At 39.0% G+C, this 18,597-nt stretch overlaps 1 protein-coding gene and 1 long non-coding RNA gene across 3 annotated transcripts in view; one reads left to right on the plus strand and one right to left on the minus strand.

The window, feature by feature from the left end:
• The window catches only part of GNPTAB (N-acetylglucosamine-1-phosphate transferase subunits alpha and beta), an 86,249-nt gene extending 78,572 nt beyond the window's left edge, over nt 1-7,677 (minus strand). Inside the window, exon 1 of one of the 2 annotated variants that reach the window (XM_074271396.1) lies at nt 7,469-7,677. In XM_074271396.1, coding sequence (XP_074127497.1) covers nt 7,469-7,585 — 117 coding nt within the window. In that variant the 5' untranslated portion in view covers nt 7,586-7,677. The remainder of the gene's footprint in view (nt 1-7,468) is intronic. The other variant, XM_074271395.1, reaches the window with a different exon arrangement.
• Nucleotides 7,678-10,972: 3,295 nt separating this feature from the next.
• On the plus strand, nt 10,973-15,574 carry LOC141543150 (uncharacterized). The gene is made up of 3 exons (XR_012482352.1): nt 10,973-11,057; nt 12,747-12,827; nt 15,176-15,574. It is a non-coding gene; the product is annotated as an uncharacterized LOC141543150 (long non-coding RNA).
• The last annotated feature ends 3,023 nt before the right edge of the window (nt 15,575-18,597 follow it).

An 18,597-nucleotide genomic window follows, 5' to 3' on the forward strand; every position in this document is an offset into this window, starting at 1 on the left:
ATTATTCTATGATTTCTGTCCAAGTCAGAGACACTGGTGAACCAGTTCTATAGGCTGTCCATCTGTTGGCAGTTTTCAATCTGGATAACAGGCCATTTGACTTTTCCTATAAGGATGAGGTCAAAGTCAAATAATTACAGATCTCATTCAGGAGGTTCTATAATGTTCTTAGGCTGGGGTACAACCTGCATAATATCCCTAGAGATAGGAGGATTAAGAGGATCTTACCTCCAGGAGGGAAGTTAATTTCTTGGCCTCTACATTAAGCATCCTCCAGGAGAGTGGCAAATATGTCTCATTTTATTCTTTACTGAATACTGGTAATCATCATAGGTTGGCTAAATAAAATTTCATGTGGTTATTGTTTTAAAGAATTCTTATATGCTTTTAACATACTTGGGAAAAGCTTTAGTGGAGTGGAGCCTGTAAGGGGACATTTGCCCTAATTTAGCAACAAGAACAAAAGATTTCCTGTGATACACTGTGATCAAGTGTCCTGGATTTCTCTGACTTTCAATGGACCATGTGACTATGAATTATAAATATTCTGCTGTGGAGTAGCACTGCCATGAAAGCCTACCTTCAAAGTCATACCTCCATTAAAGGACAGGTGGAGAACACATAGGTGCTGTTGTTATGGGTATTCTTTTCTAGATCACTGTTTTGAAAAATAGGACCTACAATTTTTGCTAAAAGTTTTTAGTATTTTACCCATTTTCATATATTTGGAGCTTCTCTCAATATCCTCAAAATTATTTCATACTCAACAAAAAAAATCTCCCTTTGCTTCCATCTTTGTTTTCTTTAGTCCCACTATCTCCTCCATGCAGCACACTATGGACTGGAAGGTTAGCATCTTAACAGCAGTAAAGGCACATCTTTGCCAAATTTTGCCAAATTCTATTCACAAGTTTTCTGAAAATTGATTTCTCCAATTAAAAATAAAAGTTAGCAGGATATAGTACTCAGTGTCATACAATTCTCTATTAAATTCTAGAAAGAAGAATATTCTAAATTGACATTGCCTGTGGCTTTCTCTATTTGGGAAGGAGGTAAATGTTTGCTGTCTAAACTAATTTCTAGGTTGTTATGGTCTTATAAGGATCAGTTTGTACTGATTTACATTTCAAAGGAAATCTTGTGGATCTTTTATCCATTTCCCACTGGAGGATGGGGAGGGGAGAAGGGGAAGGACTTCTCTTTTAGGTTATGACATCCATAATTAAATTCCAGTTATGTAGTTTCTGTATGCCTCCCACAGGAAACAACTGAAGGCTTCCTTTAAAAAAAAAAAACAACAAAAAAAACCAGACAACTTGTTTTCATTTCTTTTAATTGCTTTAGAATAGTATAAAATGGAAGATTTTGGGTTTAGGAGAGGTCTTGGAGATTCTTTATCCCAATCAATACCTTTGTTTTTCAAATAATGAAACTGAGGCCCAAAAAGGTTCAAAACTATACCCACTCCTATTAAAAAATAAAGAATTTACAGAAATGGTACTCTGGACCTCTTACAATGTAATTTGTGAGTGTGAATTAAAATATAGTACTTAAGGTCTGAGATCAGGGAGATAATTCAAGGCAGTCTGGGGAATGGGGGAAGAAGGCGGAGGAGCTGAGCAGTGAAATGCTTTTAAAAAGATTAGTGACCTTGTATTGAAGTTGGAGGGAAGATGAAATAAGGGAGAGACATTGAAAATGAGGAAGCTAGTGTATAAGTTCTGGCAAATACATATGTGAAAGAGGAACATGTACCAATGATAACAGAAAAATTGTCTCAAAATGAAAAAAATTTAAGGGAGAATCAGATTTTAGTAATAAAAATGATGTACATTCAGATAAATATTAAGCTATTTCCCTGCCAGAGAAATGATATATAAGAGAATAGAAAAAAATTCAGAAGAAATCACAAACAGAAAGAATAGCTTTGAAACTAACATGTATTATGGGGATAGCTAGTTGGCTCTCTAAAGCACTAGCCCTGGAATCCAGAGGACTTGAGTTCAAATCAAGTCTCAGGCACTAACTAGATTTATGATCCTTGTACTTCCAAAAAATACAAGCTATATATTCAAATTGGGAAAACTGGGACACTGATGCATAATTGGTAGAGTTGTGAATAGATCCAACCATTCTGGAGAGCAATATGGAATTATGCCCAAAAAGTTATCAAACTATGCATACCCTTTGATCCAGCAGTTACTACTGGGCTTATATCCCAAAGAGATGCTAAAGAAGAGAAAGAGACCTGTATGTGCAAAAATGTTGTGTCAGCTCTTTTTGTAGTGACTAGAAACTGGAAACTAAATGGATACCCACCAACTGGAGAATGGCTGAATAAATTGTGATATATGAATGTTATGGAATATTATTGTTCTATAAGAAATGACCAGCAGAATGAATACAGAGAGGCTTGGAGAGACATACATGAACTGACACTAAGTGAAATGAGCAGAACCAGGAAATCATCATATATATCAACAACAAAACTATATGAGGATCAATTCTGATGGAAGTGGCTATATTCAACAATGAGAGGATCCAAATCAGTTCCAATTGATCTGTAATGAGCAGAACTAGCTACACCCAGGGAAAGAACACTGGGAAATGAGTTCAGACCACAACATAACATTTCCACTCATACTGTTATTGTTTGCTTGCATTTTTGTTTTCTCTTCTCGGGTTATTTTTACCTTCTTTCTAAATCCAATCTTTCTTGTGCAATAAGATAACTGTATAAATATGTATACATATATTGTATTTAACATATACTTTAATATATTTAACATGTATGGGACTGCCTGCCATCTAAGGGAGGGGATGGAGGGAAGGAGGGGAAACAAGTTTTTGCAAGGGTCAATGTTGAAAAATAACCCATGCATGTTTTGTATATAAAAAGTGTTAATAAAAATTTTTAAAAACCAAACAAGTAACTGGAAAAAATAAAATATTTTTTAAATTGTGTGGTTTCATATGCAATCTTTTCCATTCTTTGTAAACAAAAATGTTGACATGTTAGCATTTTCCAAAATCAGGATAAAAAAATTGTTTTAAAGAAAAAAGAGCTAGCAAATTCTGAGAAGTGGATGAAGGTATGCTGACCTATACTGGGAACACTAAGAAATAAGTGAAGAGGAATGGAAAAAAAAAAAAAGTAGCATTTGAAGGCAGAAAGCATAATCTTAATTTTAAGAAAAATGATACTTTAATTACTACATATATCTAACTGGAGCTAATGCAACAGATGAGTCAAAGGGTGGCCAAGAGAAGAAAAATGAACATTACATCAATTAGAGATGGCTAAGAGTGTTGGTTTAGACTATTATGTCTCAATTTAAAATGTTCATTTTTTTCCACTTCTGTTAACAAGGATTCTTGACTATAGTATATGCATTAACATTACTTAGTCTTGAATCATCTCTACAGTTTCTCTCAACTAGATGAACTTAAATAGTTTCACAAGAGTGGCTAACCGAATCAGCTCAAGGTATGGTATAATAAATCTGCCCTTCTCAACTGGGAAAGTGAATAAATTGACCTATTATTTACTCCTGAGAGACAATATGATATATAGGTGATAAAGAGCTGGACTGAGTCACTAAGACTTGAGTTGAAATGCTGCCTAGGACACTTAGATGTATGAGCCTGGGCATGCCATAGTTTCCTAAATTGCAAAAAAAAAAAAAAAGGATAATTACAGCACTTGCCTCCCAGGATTATTTTGAGGATCAAAGAGGTACTTGGTACTTTACTTAAGCAAAATACTTAAACTACTATATGAGTGTGAACTAGTAGTCTTAAAAGCAGCAGCTTCTATAATTAAGGCAGGCTGTAGGGAGGAGAGAAAATGTGAGTTGGGCCTTAAAAATAGGCATCAGGATGGACAGTCAAGCAGTTTCATGTAACCTCTCTGGTCCTATCAAACTGGAAAAGTTTTGAGTAATGGACTGTCACAACCTAAAGCCAGTCTAGATGGATGTACAGAGGCTTATCTCTGAAGGTAGCCCCCCCAGGTGTGGTACTTTTGACCCACGTAACTTGTGAAACCAAGAAAATCATACCATTTACTGGCATCAGAGGAGAAAGGCCACATGTCAAGGAAATGATAGTTCCTTTAAGTATATAATAAATCAATCAACAAATATTTCTTAAGTGCCTTAAGTCAGGAATATTAATAACCTTAGATGTAACTGACTTAAAACTTTATGCTTTTTACAACGTAAAAGACCTTAGAAGGGTTGAAATATGGATTAAAAGGACTACATGAACAAAATGGCAGATAGATAAGGGAGCACAATGCCCTACATCATATATTCATTAATAACTCACACCAAGTAGTACTTTAAGTACAAAGGTCTTTAACTACATCCTTCTCTGTGCTACAGACAAAACAAACAAAAAGGAAGGCTTTGAACAACCTGAAGAATACTTTTTTTTTTAAGTACTGCAACTGTGTAGTTACATAACCCCTCAAAAATTCAAAATAAATTGCACCTGTATATATACACAAATATTCTACTAATAATTCAACTCTTTATTACCTCAATAAAACTTCTGCCAAGAGAAAATATTGACTCAACTTTAAGTAAAGAAACTGAAAGAAAGTATCTCAAGTAATGCATTTATTCATTCAAAAACATTTTAAATAGGCCACAAGTTATTGTTAAGGGCATCCCAAGCTACTGCTCAAATATAGCCTCTAAAAGTTTCTAATTCATCTCAAGGCAGTATTAACCATATAGTGACTAAGGAATTTTGGAGCTGATTGACCTAGGTGTTATTCTGGAATCTTTCTGTTCTTCTAACTGCTTGTATTGCACCTCAAGATGCCCCATGCTAAAGTACAAGGAAGTTAGTCTCATAAAAGTCATGTGCCCTGGAGACCAAGCTGGTCTTGTATCACGAAATGATACAAAAATCTCAAAGATAAACTATGGATAAACTAATTAATGACCTATTCTGAATAATTTGTCTGAAACAAGCATACATTAACTTAGATTGGGTACTGTCTTGGAGAAGGGAGAGAAAAATCTGCAACACAAGGTTTTGCAAAGGTGAATGTGGAAAACTACCTTTGCATATATTTGGAAAAATAAAATACTATTAAAAAATCAGTTTAAAAAACAGGGGAAAAAAAGTGTATAAAGTTTAAAAGCTGACAATTGATGGAAAAGGTTTACAAAGCGCCAAGGCCCCTGGAGTCTTCAATCCTCAGTGGGATTGAAACCCTCCAAATTGAAGCACAAACAACTTCTAAAAGCCGAAAGGTCAAAATGTGGGTTCAAATGTGGGAGTGAGAAATGAGGAAGATTAGGAAGGAGCAAATAAGGAGGGGGGTATAGGAGAGCAGGGTTATTCAGGAGAGATGGAAAAATTGGCATAAACTCTAATGTTAAAATGGAGATTAAGGCCAATGTTAAAAGGCAGTTAAGGAGGAATATCCTAGATCCTCAAAGTATTCAAAGTAGTGTAGATCAAAGAAGAGATAAACAAGGATGAGCTCAAACAGGCTAAGGCTGGAGGGCCACAACTCAGTAAAGGACATATGTGTATACCAGGCAATGAGTAAAGTGGAGAGGGCCCTGGGGGAAGTCAGGTGGAAGTCAGGTGCAGTGCGGATCTCCTCTCCAAGATGGGAAGAACATCCTTCTCCCTCCTCCCCTCTCCTCTCCAAATAAAAAAGGCAAGGGGATAAATAAAATAAATGGTAGAAGGCTTAGAACATAAATAAAGGGTTTGTTCTCCACACTGGAAGATTTACAGAAGGATTCTCCCCAAAAGGCAGTTTGGGGGGGTAGTAAGTTGAGTTTAAGGAAAGGAAGGTGTTGAAGCCAACTTGTATCAGCTTGGACATGATTGTTAAATTTTTGTGTGAGCAGTTATGCCTTGAAACTCCGCAAATGCTACAAATCAGGGCTTAATCTACTGTTTTGCTCTTGGTCATCAGGCTTAAGAGATGGCAGAAGTCCTAATAATGTAGATTAATTTATTATTTTGGGAGACAATCAGGTTAAGTGATTGCCTGAGGCCTGATTGGAACAGAGGTATCCCTGACTCCAGGGCTGGTGCTCTATTCATTGCACTACCTGACCCAAGTCATAGTTAATTTGAAATTGTGTCCATAATCTTCCCAGAACTGGATGTTAAATATTTATCAGCGTACCCCTTTCAGGGTATATTTGAGACAGAAATTTAGGAAACATGGACCAAAGGAGGGCAATGAAAATGATCAGGTGAGTGAGAGGCAAAGGCTTTCACCTCAAAACACAAAATAAAACACAATAGGGCATTTTTGTTTTGTTTTGTCTCTTTTTAGCAGAAAATAACAGTAGGCAGTGTTCAGAATAGCTTGGGATGATCAAGATGTGAAAGACACACCAGGGAGCAACTAGGTGGCGCAGTGGAAAGAGCACCAGACATTTAACACTTCCTAGCTGTGTGATCCTGGGCAAGTCACTTAACCCCAGCCTCGGGGGAAAAAAAAAAAAAAAAGACACCAACCCAAACCTCAACCTCTCCTTCCCCCTAAAAGAAGCATGAGATTACAAGCCTTTCTTGGTGCAAAGAGACATTTTTGGAAACAAGTAGGAAAGGATGGGGAGACCCTGTGTACCTTTCCAAACCCACTCCCTCGCCCTGAAGATGGGAAACAATGGGGAAAGAGGTATAAAGGGGACTGGAAGAATTTAGAAGTGGATAGTGTATAGGGATGTGGAGATTTAGGGATGAAAAGGGATATTTCTCTCTCCAACTGAAAGGCTGGTGCATAACCCAAAGCCATGAGGAGGTGAAGTTAGAGCTCCCATGGTAAAAGAAGAGAGATAGAGACAGATAGAGACAATCAGAGAGAGACAGAGGGAGAGAGAAAGAGACAGAGAGACACGGAGAGAGAGACAGAGAATAAAGTGGGAAGGCTGAGAACAGAAGTCCTTTCAGATGAATCAGCTGATGCGGAGCATTAACAGAAAATCCACTCACATAAACCAGCAAAAGAAGCGTCAAGGGGGGGTTAGCGCAGGTATTTCCTAGCCTGACAGAGCCTGGGGAGGGGGTCAGTGGAGACCCTTTCCAAGAGACTCCACATAAGGGTGGACTCTATGGATGACAGCGGCAGTGACCCCGGGCAAAGGCAGCACCTGGGAGGGGAACCGGATAACGGAGCCCCTCCCGCCCAGGCCAGCACCAGATGCAGGAGGGATAACGGGACCCCTTCTTCAGGGGCCCTCCTACAGAGTAGGTATGTGGGGAAAGCAAGCCCCCCTCGTCCCAGCAGAGGGTGCAAGTGTGGAGGATAACACAGCCGGGATCCCCGCGGAAGTAGCACGTGGGGTGGGGGGCGGGAGCGCGGGGACCCCCAGCAGAGACAGGTAGCACGTGAGGGGGGCTGTGGCGGCACATGTGGGCTGGGTGGGCGAGGAACAGCAGACCCCCCCCCCTCCCCGGACCCGGCGGCTCCGCGTGGACTCACCTCTCCAAACTGGAAGGCGGAGACGATCATCAGGACGACGCCCCCGAAGCACAGGTAAAGGCCGTACCTGTGCGACAGGCAGGTGTAGGTCTGCCTCTGCAGGAGCTTGAGCAGCATCGCCGCCTCCTCCGCCGCCGCCGCTCATGGCCGCCTCGGCCACGGCCGCCCGTCTCCCGGCTCCGCTCCGCGCCAGTCCCGGCCGCCGCAGCCGCCGCTTCCGGGAGGCAGCCGGCCGCGACCCCGCCCCCGGGCCGGCCCCGCGCCGCAACTACAGCGAGGCTAGGGGCGGGGCCTGCGGCGGCCCCCACTCCGGACTCTGCCCGGTCCCCTCCTCAGGCCGCCAGCGCCCTCTGGTGCACGGAGGAAAGAGGCGCCCTCCGAGGCTCATGGAGCAGGCGCAGGCTCCGCCCACCTCAGGTCCCCCCCACCCCCCCGTCCCCCCCTTCCCGCGTGCGCCCCGGTTCGGCGCGCGCAGCCTGCGCTGAGCAGTGCAACGCGGAGGCGGGAGGCGGGAGGGTCGAATTTGAGGAGCCGTGCTCTCGTGGGAACCTTCCTAGAGACAAGCGTGATCTACAAACGCTTTGAAGGTTGCACAGCATTTTTAATACAGTCTCGTTAGAGTCCAGCTCTGCTCCAGAAGTGCGATCACAGCCCTTTAAAAGTGGCAGAGACGTTTTAATACATTGTTTCATTTGAACTCCTCCAAGCTGGCAATTGACAAACACTTTCAAGATGGCAAAGCCCTTGAAATACATTGTCTCTTTTTGAGCTTCCCCTCCCCGGGAAGTGCGGTTTATAAAAACAATTTCAAGGTTACAAAGTACTTTAAATAAAGTCTCGTTTGTGCTACTTTAAAAAACTGTGTTTATGTCGTAAAGTTTACAAAGCACTTTTGCAAACATTGTTTCACTGGGGCCTTGAAATAACAATGGTTTATAGAAGGCTAAAGCTTGAAAAGTGCTTTAAATGCGGGGTATCCCAAAAGTCTTTTTTTTTTTTTTTTTGAGGCTGGGGTTAAGTGACTTGCCCAGGGTCACACAGCCAGGAAGTGTTAAGTGTCTGAGACTAGATTTGAACTCGGGTCCTCCTGAATTCAAGGCTGGTGCTCTGTCCACTGTGCCGCCTACCTGCCCCTGTCCCAAAAGTCTTAGTGCAGTTTTGAACTACAAGAGACAATGTATTTAAAGAGTGTTGCAACTTTGAAAGCGTTTTTTAATAAACCATGCTTCTTGTTCATTCTTTCAGTGGCTCCCACTCTTTGTGACTTCACGGACGTGCTCAGTCTTTCCACTATCTCTCAGTCTGTCCAAACTCATGTTCTTTGCTTCCATGACACCATCTATCCATCTCAATCTCTGCAACCCCTTCTTCTTTGGCCTTCATCTTTTTAATTAAAGCTTTTTATTTTCAAAACATATGCATGGCTAATTTTTCAGCATTAACCCTTGCAAAACCTTGTGTTCCAAATTTCCCTTCCCTTTCCCCATCCCCTCCCCTAGATGACAAGTAATCCAATATATGTTAAACATGGTAGAAATTGCACTTTTTAGTTATGCTATTCGTATTTCCTTCTTAGGAGGAAGCATGTAATTTCACGACTGCAATAACCACCTTCAGTGATCTTTGGACTCAAAAATATAAAATCTGAAACTGTTTCCATATCTTCTCCCTCTATTTGCCAAGAAATGATGGAACCCATTTCTAGAGTCTTAGCTTTTTTTAATGTTAAGATTCACTCTTCTTCTACCCACATTAAGAGACATTAATTCTTCTTATCTTTTTGCCATCAGAGTGAAATGTCTGAATTTCTGAGGCTGTTGCTATTTCTCCCAGCAATCTTAATTCCAGTTTTTGATTCATCCAATCCAGCAAAAGTGACAATATACAGATTTGTCATCCTCCTTTTCCGATTTTAAATCAACCAATTGTTCCATGTTCAGTTTTTGGTCCACATGTAAGTGTCTCAGGAGACAAGTAAGATGACCTGGTACTCCCATCTCCTTGAGGACTTGCCTACATTTTGTTGTGATCCACACAATCAAAGGCTTTAGTATAGTCAGTGAAGCGGAAGTAGGTAGATGTTTTAATGTGTCCTCCTTTTGCTGTTTTTATTTTATACAAGTTGCTTTGAGTTCCCAAGATTTTGATTATTGTTGTTGTTATTATCATTTAGTCATTCCATTGAATACATTTGGAATTGTCTTGGCAAAGATGCTGAAATGGATTGCTATTCCCTCCTCCCACTCATTTTACAAATGAGGAAATTAAGGCAGAGAGGGTTAAGTGACTTGCCCAAGGTCACACATCTAGGAAGTATCTGAGGCTGGATTTTGAACTCCAGCCCCTGCACTCTATCCACTGTACCACCTATTTAAAAATTCTTCATCATGAGATCATATCTCCTATTGAATATTAGCCATGTCTTTCAACTCTGAGATACCATTATACACCTCTCAGATTGGCTAAGATAACAGGAAAAAATAATGACCAATGTTGGAGGGGATATGGGAAAATTGGGACACTAATACATTGTGGGTGGAGTTGTGGACAGATCCAAACACTCTGAAGAGCAGTTTGGAACTATGCTCAAAAAATTATCAAACTGTGATCCAGCAGTGCTACTACTGGGCTTATATCCCAAAGAAATACTAAAGAAGGGAAAGGGACCTGTATGTGCAAGAATGTTTGTGGCAATCCTTTTTTGTAATGGCTAGAAACTGGAAATTGAACGGATGCTCATCAATTGGAGAGTGGCTGAATAAATTGTGTTATGTAGAATATTATTGTTCTGTAGGAAATGACGAGCAGGAGGATTTCAGTGAGACCTGGAGAGACTTACATGAACTGATACTAAGTGAAATGAGCAGAAGCAGGAGATCATTATACACTTCAACAACAATATGAGAATCAATTATGATGGACGTGACTCTCTTCAACAATGAGATGATCCAAAGTATTTCCAATTGTTCAGTAAAGAAGAGAATCCGCTATACTCGGAGAGAGAGCTATGGGAAATGAGTATGGACCACAACATAGCATTTCCACTTTTTCTGTTATTGTTTGCTTGCATTTCTGTTTTCCTTCTTGGGTTTTTTTACCTTTTTTCTAGATCCGATTTTTCTTGTGCAGCAAGATAACTGTATAAATATGTATACATATATTGTATTTAGCATATACTTTAATATATTTAACATGTAACATTTAACATGCCATCTAGGGGAGGTAGTGGGGAAAAGAAGGGGAAAAGTTGGAACAGAAGGTTTTGCAAGGGTCAATGTTGAAAAATTACCCATGCATATGTTTTGTAAATGAAAAGTTTTTAAAAGAAAAACAAACGTGTCTTTGGTGACTAATTTTTCCCAAGAATTTTTTTAAAAAGATAAGAAGAATTAAGAAGTCTCTTAATGAGGGTGAATTAATTTTTCTGTGATTCTAGATTATAAGTTTTCTTTGTTCATTTGAAACTAGATATCTATCTTTATCTCACCTAGACTGGAGGTACAATGGTCATTCATTCACCTAAACATCCCATCACTGATCCACATGGAACGTTTGATCTTCTTTTACCTCATTCTCAGCTTATCAACAGGTAGCAGTTAGTTTTGTTTGTCTATTTTGTTTTAAGTGGTCTTTTTGTTCCTCCAATTTAAAAATGTCATGTCAACTTGTTCAGCTGCAAGTTCCAGGTGTATCAGAAAGTGCTGGCTTTTTTTTTTTTTTTCCTGAGGACTTATTAAGCTATTTTCCATCAGTGGTTGTCAGTTCTTGCTTGTGTGTTTTGTTTTCAGATTTTCCTTTTTTACTTTGGTATAGCTAGTTGAATTTTCATTGGGGCAGCTGAGTGGTGCCATGGTACTTAGAGAGCTGGGCCCAGAATGTGGAAAATCATCTTCTTGAGTTCAAATTTGGCCTCAGATACTTACTAGCTGTGTGACACTAGGCAAGTTACTTAACCTATTTGCCTTGGTCTCCTTATCTATAATAGAAGTGGAGAAGGAAATGGCAAACCACTCTAATATTTTTGCCAAGATAACCCGAAGTGGGATCACAAAGAGTTAGACACCACTGAAATGAGAAAAAAAAACATTTTCATTGAAGGCTTAAATGATCCTTGAAATGTCTAATGTCATCACACCAAAAGCTACAATAATATCGCTGTCACTCATGTGTTTGTTGAGGTATAACTTTTGCTCATTTCCTTGTAGTAATACCTATTCTTAAAAGCCACAAAATTAAAAATACAATAAGAACCAACAATGAAATGCTTGTATGTCATGGCATCCAGCATTCAGCTGATAGCATTTAACTAGCTAAAAACAGCTCACTTTGATTTTATCTGCTCAAGATCTTAGCCTAGTATCAATAGCAACAGACATGTAGAACCATTGTAGTCACAAGATGAAACATCAAAATTATTGCTAGTGCCAAATCATTTGTACACATGAGTAGTCAACCACCTCCATTTTCAGATGAGGAAACTGAGGTCTAACATTATAAAGTAACATTATAAAGATCAAACAGGTGAAAACATGCAGAGCCAAGATTTTTATCCAGGTCCACTGTCTCCAGAATCCAAACTTATTCTCCAGTGTATCAGAGTTCTCCACAAAACTGAATAAATGAAAACAAGCATAAGTTCAGTGTTTAAAGAAGAAAAACTTAGAAAATTCCCTGACAGAGAACTTATTTCACAAGGATAATAGACAAATGAGATATCATTTTATCATATTTAGTAGAGTATTTTTTTTTTTTTTTAATAGTATCCCACACACGTTTTCAGGAAAGAAATTCAAGAGGAAAAAAATTCTCCTTGTATAGTTGATACTTAATTGAAGTTCTACTCTATTCTAACATCTTATCAGATTTGGAAGTTTTCCTGGCTCAAAGAAAATCATGAGCCAGAGGGTTGGAAGTAAGGGGTGAGGCAGTATGCCAAGCTGTAAAGGCTTTGATCATGGGGCCCTGTTACAATAGATTTCTCATTTGAGGACCAGCCTAAATTAGAAAAGCTTATCATTTTCAAACATAAAAATTCAAGAAAACCATTTATTAAAACTTAAGATCCCTGGTTTTCTTTAAAGCTTAATTTCTATATAAGACCTTTCCTCAACCTCTCAGATACCAAAGCTTTTCCCTCTCCAAAAAAAAAAAAAATAGTTCATATTTATTTTGCATATGTAGCTCTTGATTATCATATTGTGTTGCTTATTTTTTTCTAAATGCTGGGGGTTTAAGAAAGAAAAATGCTTTAGTCACATAGGCCTCTCTATTTCAACAGATGGTGTCATGGAAGCAATGAGCATGAGCTTTGGAAGACTTTGGGAAATGATGGAGGATAGAAGGCCCAATGGATCACAAGGTGAACAAATCAACAGCTTATCTGTTGTTACCCCTTGTGGTCTCTTGGGGAGGATTGAATTTTAAGACTCACACTCCAATTGTCCAACAGATCACAAAGCTATCAGTTACTATAGGCACATTGAACTGATGCATGTATGGACACTAACCCTAGATATCTCCCTCTTTTTTCTCTCTCTCTTCTCCCACACATCCCTTCCCCAATCTATCTGTATTGGTCTGTCTCTCTGTCTCTCTCCTTTTCCTTTTCTATCTTCCTCTCTCTCTTTCCTCCCAACCCCTTCCTCTTTCCATATTCTCAAAGCTTTCATTATATCGGGAAATTTTCCCCTTGATTTCATATTCCCTTTCTCTCTTCTCAAACTAGAAGACCTGCAACTCCCAGAATTTTTATAACCAGCTTTTAAACTTAAAAATTAAGGTAAGCCGGGGCAGCTAGGTGGCACAGTGGATAGAGCACCAGCCTTGAATTCAGGAGGACCCGAGTTCAAATCTGGTCTCAGACACTTAACTTCCTAGTGGTGTGACCCTGGGCAAGTCACTTAACCCCAGCCTCAGTGGGGAAAAAAAAAAAATTAAGATAAACCAAGCACAAGCACAAGCACAAAATTAATTAGGCTAGCATTAACCAATAAATTGGGCCAATGGCCTCTCTCAATGTGCAAAGATCCCAGTAAGGGCTAACAGAGTCTTTTAAATATAAATGTTTCTTTCTTCTGATTGAACTGACAGTACATCATTTGGACCTCTAATGGGCCACCTAGCTGCCTCTGATGGGGGCGGTAGCCCCTTTAAGATTCCTTTTCTGATCCCCAACCCCCATGACTGACCTTTGATTTACAAGATCTGGTCAAAACCACCCTTTTGTATTCCAATTGGAGAGATCCGAATCTGAGCTAATTTGGGCTGTACCCAGCCCCTATTCCAATGATCTGCTCAGGTTTCCCAACCCCAACCTGGTGGATTCTGGCCCTCACGGAATCATCCTGAGACTCCACCCATAGGCCCCTTCAAGCAAATAAAAGAGCCAAGTTGGAATCATCTCTTGGCAAAGAGTTGAAACATGCAAGCACCATGCTTTGCATCACAGACTCTCGGTCCGCCATTTTTGGTGTATTTCTTTTTCTATATAACTCCTTTTACTAACCAGACTTCAACCTTACTTCCAAACCCTACAATAAAGCTTTTTTTTTAATCAGTCTAGGTTTTCGGGCCTGTAAATTCTTTTACAGGGGACTCTTGCGCCGTCATTAGAACTCATTTAATTCTGTATCCTTGTGCCGAATCCAAAGAGGTTGCAGGGGAGCTCCATTTGACTCCCTGTACCCTGAACCTGCCACTAGACCTCAATTAATCCTAATTTTTAGGTATCTCTATTCTAGACCTCAATATTTGGTTATACCTCATCACCCCTTATGATAATCTGAATTTTCATTACCTTAGACACTCATTACCTGGCCAAGTCACTCAAACAATATCTTAACTTTTCTTATTTATAAAATGAGAGATTTGGATTTGGCCCCCGGAGTCCCTTCTAGCTCTAAATTTATAATCTTATTGTGGCAAATGTTATCTCTCATAGGTAGCATGGGGGTGTCTTTTGTGTCTCAAAGGGAGAAGAGATAGAACAGACAGCTCTAGCTTCTCCTCACAGCTTCTCTAAGGGTAATTCTTTTTTCCAGTTACTAGGGCTAACTTTTTTTTTTTTTTTTAGGCAATTGGGATTAAGTGACTTGCCCAGGGTCACACAGCCAAAAAGTGTTAAGTGTCAGAGACCAGATTTGAATTCCAGTCCTCCTGATTTCAGGGCTGGTGCTCTATCCACTGCGCCACCTGGCTGCCCCTCTAAGGCTATTTTTAATTCCTTCAAGAGGGGAAGCAGGAAGTTAGGGGCTGGTGGCCACCATTCAATTCCCCTCAGAGACAGAAGGGGAACCAGGTTAGAATTAAATCTATAGATTTAAAATCAGGTTTAATCTTGTGGTCATTGTTTCATTATTGGGAGCAAAAAGATCTCAAGCTTTATATCCAAGGTTTGACTCTACTTGTTCCATAATCAATATACATAGCATTTAGCCAAGAAATTGATAGCAAAAGAGAAATCAGAGAAAATTTACATAGGTGAACATATACAAAGCAATACAGAGTGAAGGAGACCTCCTTTTGGGATTGAGGCAACTCAGCTCTACCCCAAGAATATTCTCTATCGTACCTTAAAGTCTCTAATGTAGCAAGCTGGGGGAAAGGACATGGTGGAGATGAGTAGGTTCTCTCATGTCAGCTTCTTCCAGAGTCTTTTCCTTCAGTGTTCTAAAGTGGGGTTCACATTTTCCATCTTCTCTTTTAAAGCTCGAAGCCAGAAGTACAGAAATCAATGGAAGAAATCCAAGAGACTAGAAGACAACTTGAAAAAAGTTCTACAGTCTGCTTCCTTCATTAACTGCACCCCCCCTTCACACAGGTGCAGGACATTGATATCCACCAATGAGGAGAGAGTTCTATATCAATATGCTTTGTGTCTCAAACCTAAGCTTTAAGGACTTAAGGGCCTGACTTGTAAAGATGAAGGACTTTATTCAAAAGAGATTGGCTACTTACTGTGTCCTCTTCCTTTTGGAGCCTGGGGAATGAAGAGAAAATAGGCTTTGGGACTAAGGTTGCACCAAGTGGTTTTCTTCCATTTTATTATAAGCTTTTCATAGACTTTTGCCTTTCTTAGTGGAAACTGAACACCATGCCTAGCATATACTAGAACTTAATAAATACTTATTGACTAGCTGACTGAAATGCTCACTGAAATAATATTATTGAGTAAAAGTGATTTATTGATTTGTCATTAGAATATAAATTTCTTGCTACTCTTTATTTTCCAGATTCTGTGCTAAGCCCTGGGTTTACAAAGACAAAAATGAAACAGTACCTGCCTTCCAAGAACTTACATTCTATTTTTAATATTTAATTCATTTCTTTTTTTTTTTTTTTTTTTGTAGCTGAAGCAATTGGGGTTAAGTGACTTGCCCAAGATTGCACAGCCAGGAAGTATTAAGTGTCTGAGATCAGACTTAAACTCAGGTCCTCCTAACTTCAGGGTTGGTACTCTATCCATTGTGCCACCTAGCTGCCCCTAGAACTTACATTCTAATGTGAGATATATATTTGTATGTATATATACACATTATATAAGTGTTATTATAACAGTTCTCATGGCATTTGATCTGTAAGAGCCATTACACACTTTCATTTTTGCAATTATATCACTAGCATTTGCCCCTAAATGCTTGCTGATTGACTGCTAGATATAGAAAACACTCTTAGGCATGGATCTTTGAAGAATTGAATCAAGTTTTCCTTTTAATCCCTTTTTTTTTTTTAATTTACAAGCATAAAAACAATAATCTTGTAGTAGTAGGAATAGTAGTAGTAGTAGTAGTAGTAGTAGTAGTAGTAGTAATAGTAGTGAAGTGAAAGGGAAACTGTTCCCTTTACTAAAGCTGTGTTCCCTTTAAGATTATCACTCTTAGAGATTGTGTCCCCTTTTCTGATCTCAGAAATCAGGATCTCACAGGTTCTAAGGAGTCTGGAGACAGGGCCCATCCTTCCAGGATAAGAGAAGCAATATTATTCAGGGACAAAACAACTCCCATAGAAATTGTAAATTCTCATTCAATTGAGAAATCCTGGTCTGATCAGCTTGGGCTGTCTCAGTCCCCACAAAGATACCCAATATAACAGCTTCCCTCAACTAAGTTCTTTGCAGAAGGCCTAAGGTAGCTTGCTCAGCTGCTAGGACCTTTCTGCCAGCTGAGAAAGCATTCTCAGCACTAAATTCCATTTCCCTAATAGGTCTTTGCCACTATAGAAGTCAGTCTCTTAGCAAACTGATTTCTATCCAAGAATAGACTTATATTTTGGAACTAATAATTGGGGAATAAGTAAGTTCTTTCACTTTTAAATCTGCTGCTGATTAAAGAGGATTTTTAACAACTCTCTTACTGCCACTCATCTCATGACCACCAGGAATTGAAGGCATTCAAACCTCATCAGTAGTAGTGTAGTAGTAGTAGTAGTAGTAGTAGTAGTAGTAGTAGTAGTAGTAGTAGTAGTAGTAGTAGTAGTAGTAGTGGTAATAGTAGTGATGAAGGTTGAGAAAATAATTCCTGATTTAAAAAAACAAGCCACAAGGTGCAAGGTTCATGTGACAAAATCACAATGACATTCTTTGTGAAATAGTATCTTTATTCATGAGAAAAAAATGACAAACAAAATCCAAAGATGATTTTTCTATATGGTTTAGGTTAGGGGCAATTTTTATAGCTTAAAAGAAAGAGGGAGAAATAAAGACAGGATGACAGGGATGTATATTGATCTTAAAGATAGTCTGGGAAAACTTGGTTCCCATCAAGTTTGTTTCATCAAAGAGTATCTAAAGATATTAAATAAACAGACTCAGAGTTTGGAGTTTTAGATAATGAAAAACCAGTGAAAAAACCAGTGACCTCTGTTATTCTACACAAATCAGACAGTTTGGGAATAATTTAGTTCCCAGGGTGGACATTTTATCATTCCTGAGAATAAGCTGGTCCAGAGTTCTCATCAGTAGAAAGAGGAGAAGGAGGAGAAGGAAGAGAAGATTTTGAAAAAAAAGAAATGATTCTCAAAGGATTTTCTCTGACTTCTTTACCAGGTATGTCCCTAATGTTATGCTAGTGGTGGTACATAATGTTTCAAATTATATGAAGCTTGCAATGCTATTAATTGTATGCACATCTACATTTACAATCTCTCTCTCTCTCTCTCTCTCTCTCTCTCTCTCTCTCTCTCTCTCTCTCTCTCTCTCTCTCTCTATATATATATATATATATATATATATATATATATATATGTGTGTGTGTGTGTGTGTGTGTGTATTTATATGGACTTAATATGGATTTAATACATGGATTTATAAGTTGATTGGTTGAGAACTACTGCAATAGAAATTCCCTAATCAAAATATACTTTATCATTTATTGGAAAAATGGTTTTTCCTTCATTCTGCCAGAAGACCAATGATATTGAATAGGACTGATTGGATGAAGTTTTCTCAGTTTGGGCCTAAGTCACATGATCCCTATTCCCAGAGCTAGCAGATCAGACCTTGGACTCTGGGTCCAAAAAGGACCCTGAAAAGTCACATGATCTCTAAAAGATTAGACCTTAAGTTACAGGAAGTGACATGACCTGTGGGAAGCAGACAACATTGGTGAACATTGGTCAAGAATGGTTATGTCCTTTTAGTCTATCCAATGAAAAGGCTTGGTCTTTTGCCTTTTAAATCTTGAGCAAGCCAGAAGCTGGTCAGGTTCCAGGAGCACATGGCAGGACTTGGGATGACTCCCAGGTGTATTTCTGGGACTCTCCCTGCAGGGACTAAATAAATGTTTTCTCTTTGTACTTGATGATGTCTCTGATTAGTTAATTTGGGAAAGGGGTTTAGCATGCATCCCACACAACATGAACATGATCTCTTGGCTTATTTGTGAATTGGATTTGAATGAGGCAGAGCTTTGCAAAACCTTTATTTCCTCCAGTCATTGGAAAAATAGAATTTTAAATGAAAAAAGCTACTAAATTACTGACTGAAGAACTAATGAAACTCAAGCTTCTTTCCTTAATATCTCAATGGGAATCTCACCAATATGTACACTCACCCTCAACCTTCTCATGACATAGGATTTTTCTCTTGTTCTTTGAATGTCTACAATTTTCTTTTTTCTTTCTTTCTTTCTTTC

Source organism: Sminthopsis crassicaudata, chromosome 5 (genome assembly GCF_048593235.1).
Source record: "Sminthopsis crassicaudata isolate SCR6 chromosome 5, ASM4859323v1, whole genome shotgun sequence".
In the NCBI taxonomy this organism is placed as follows: Eukaryota; Metazoa; Chordata; class Mammalia; order Dasyuromorphia; family Dasyuridae; genus Sminthopsis; species Sminthopsis crassicaudata.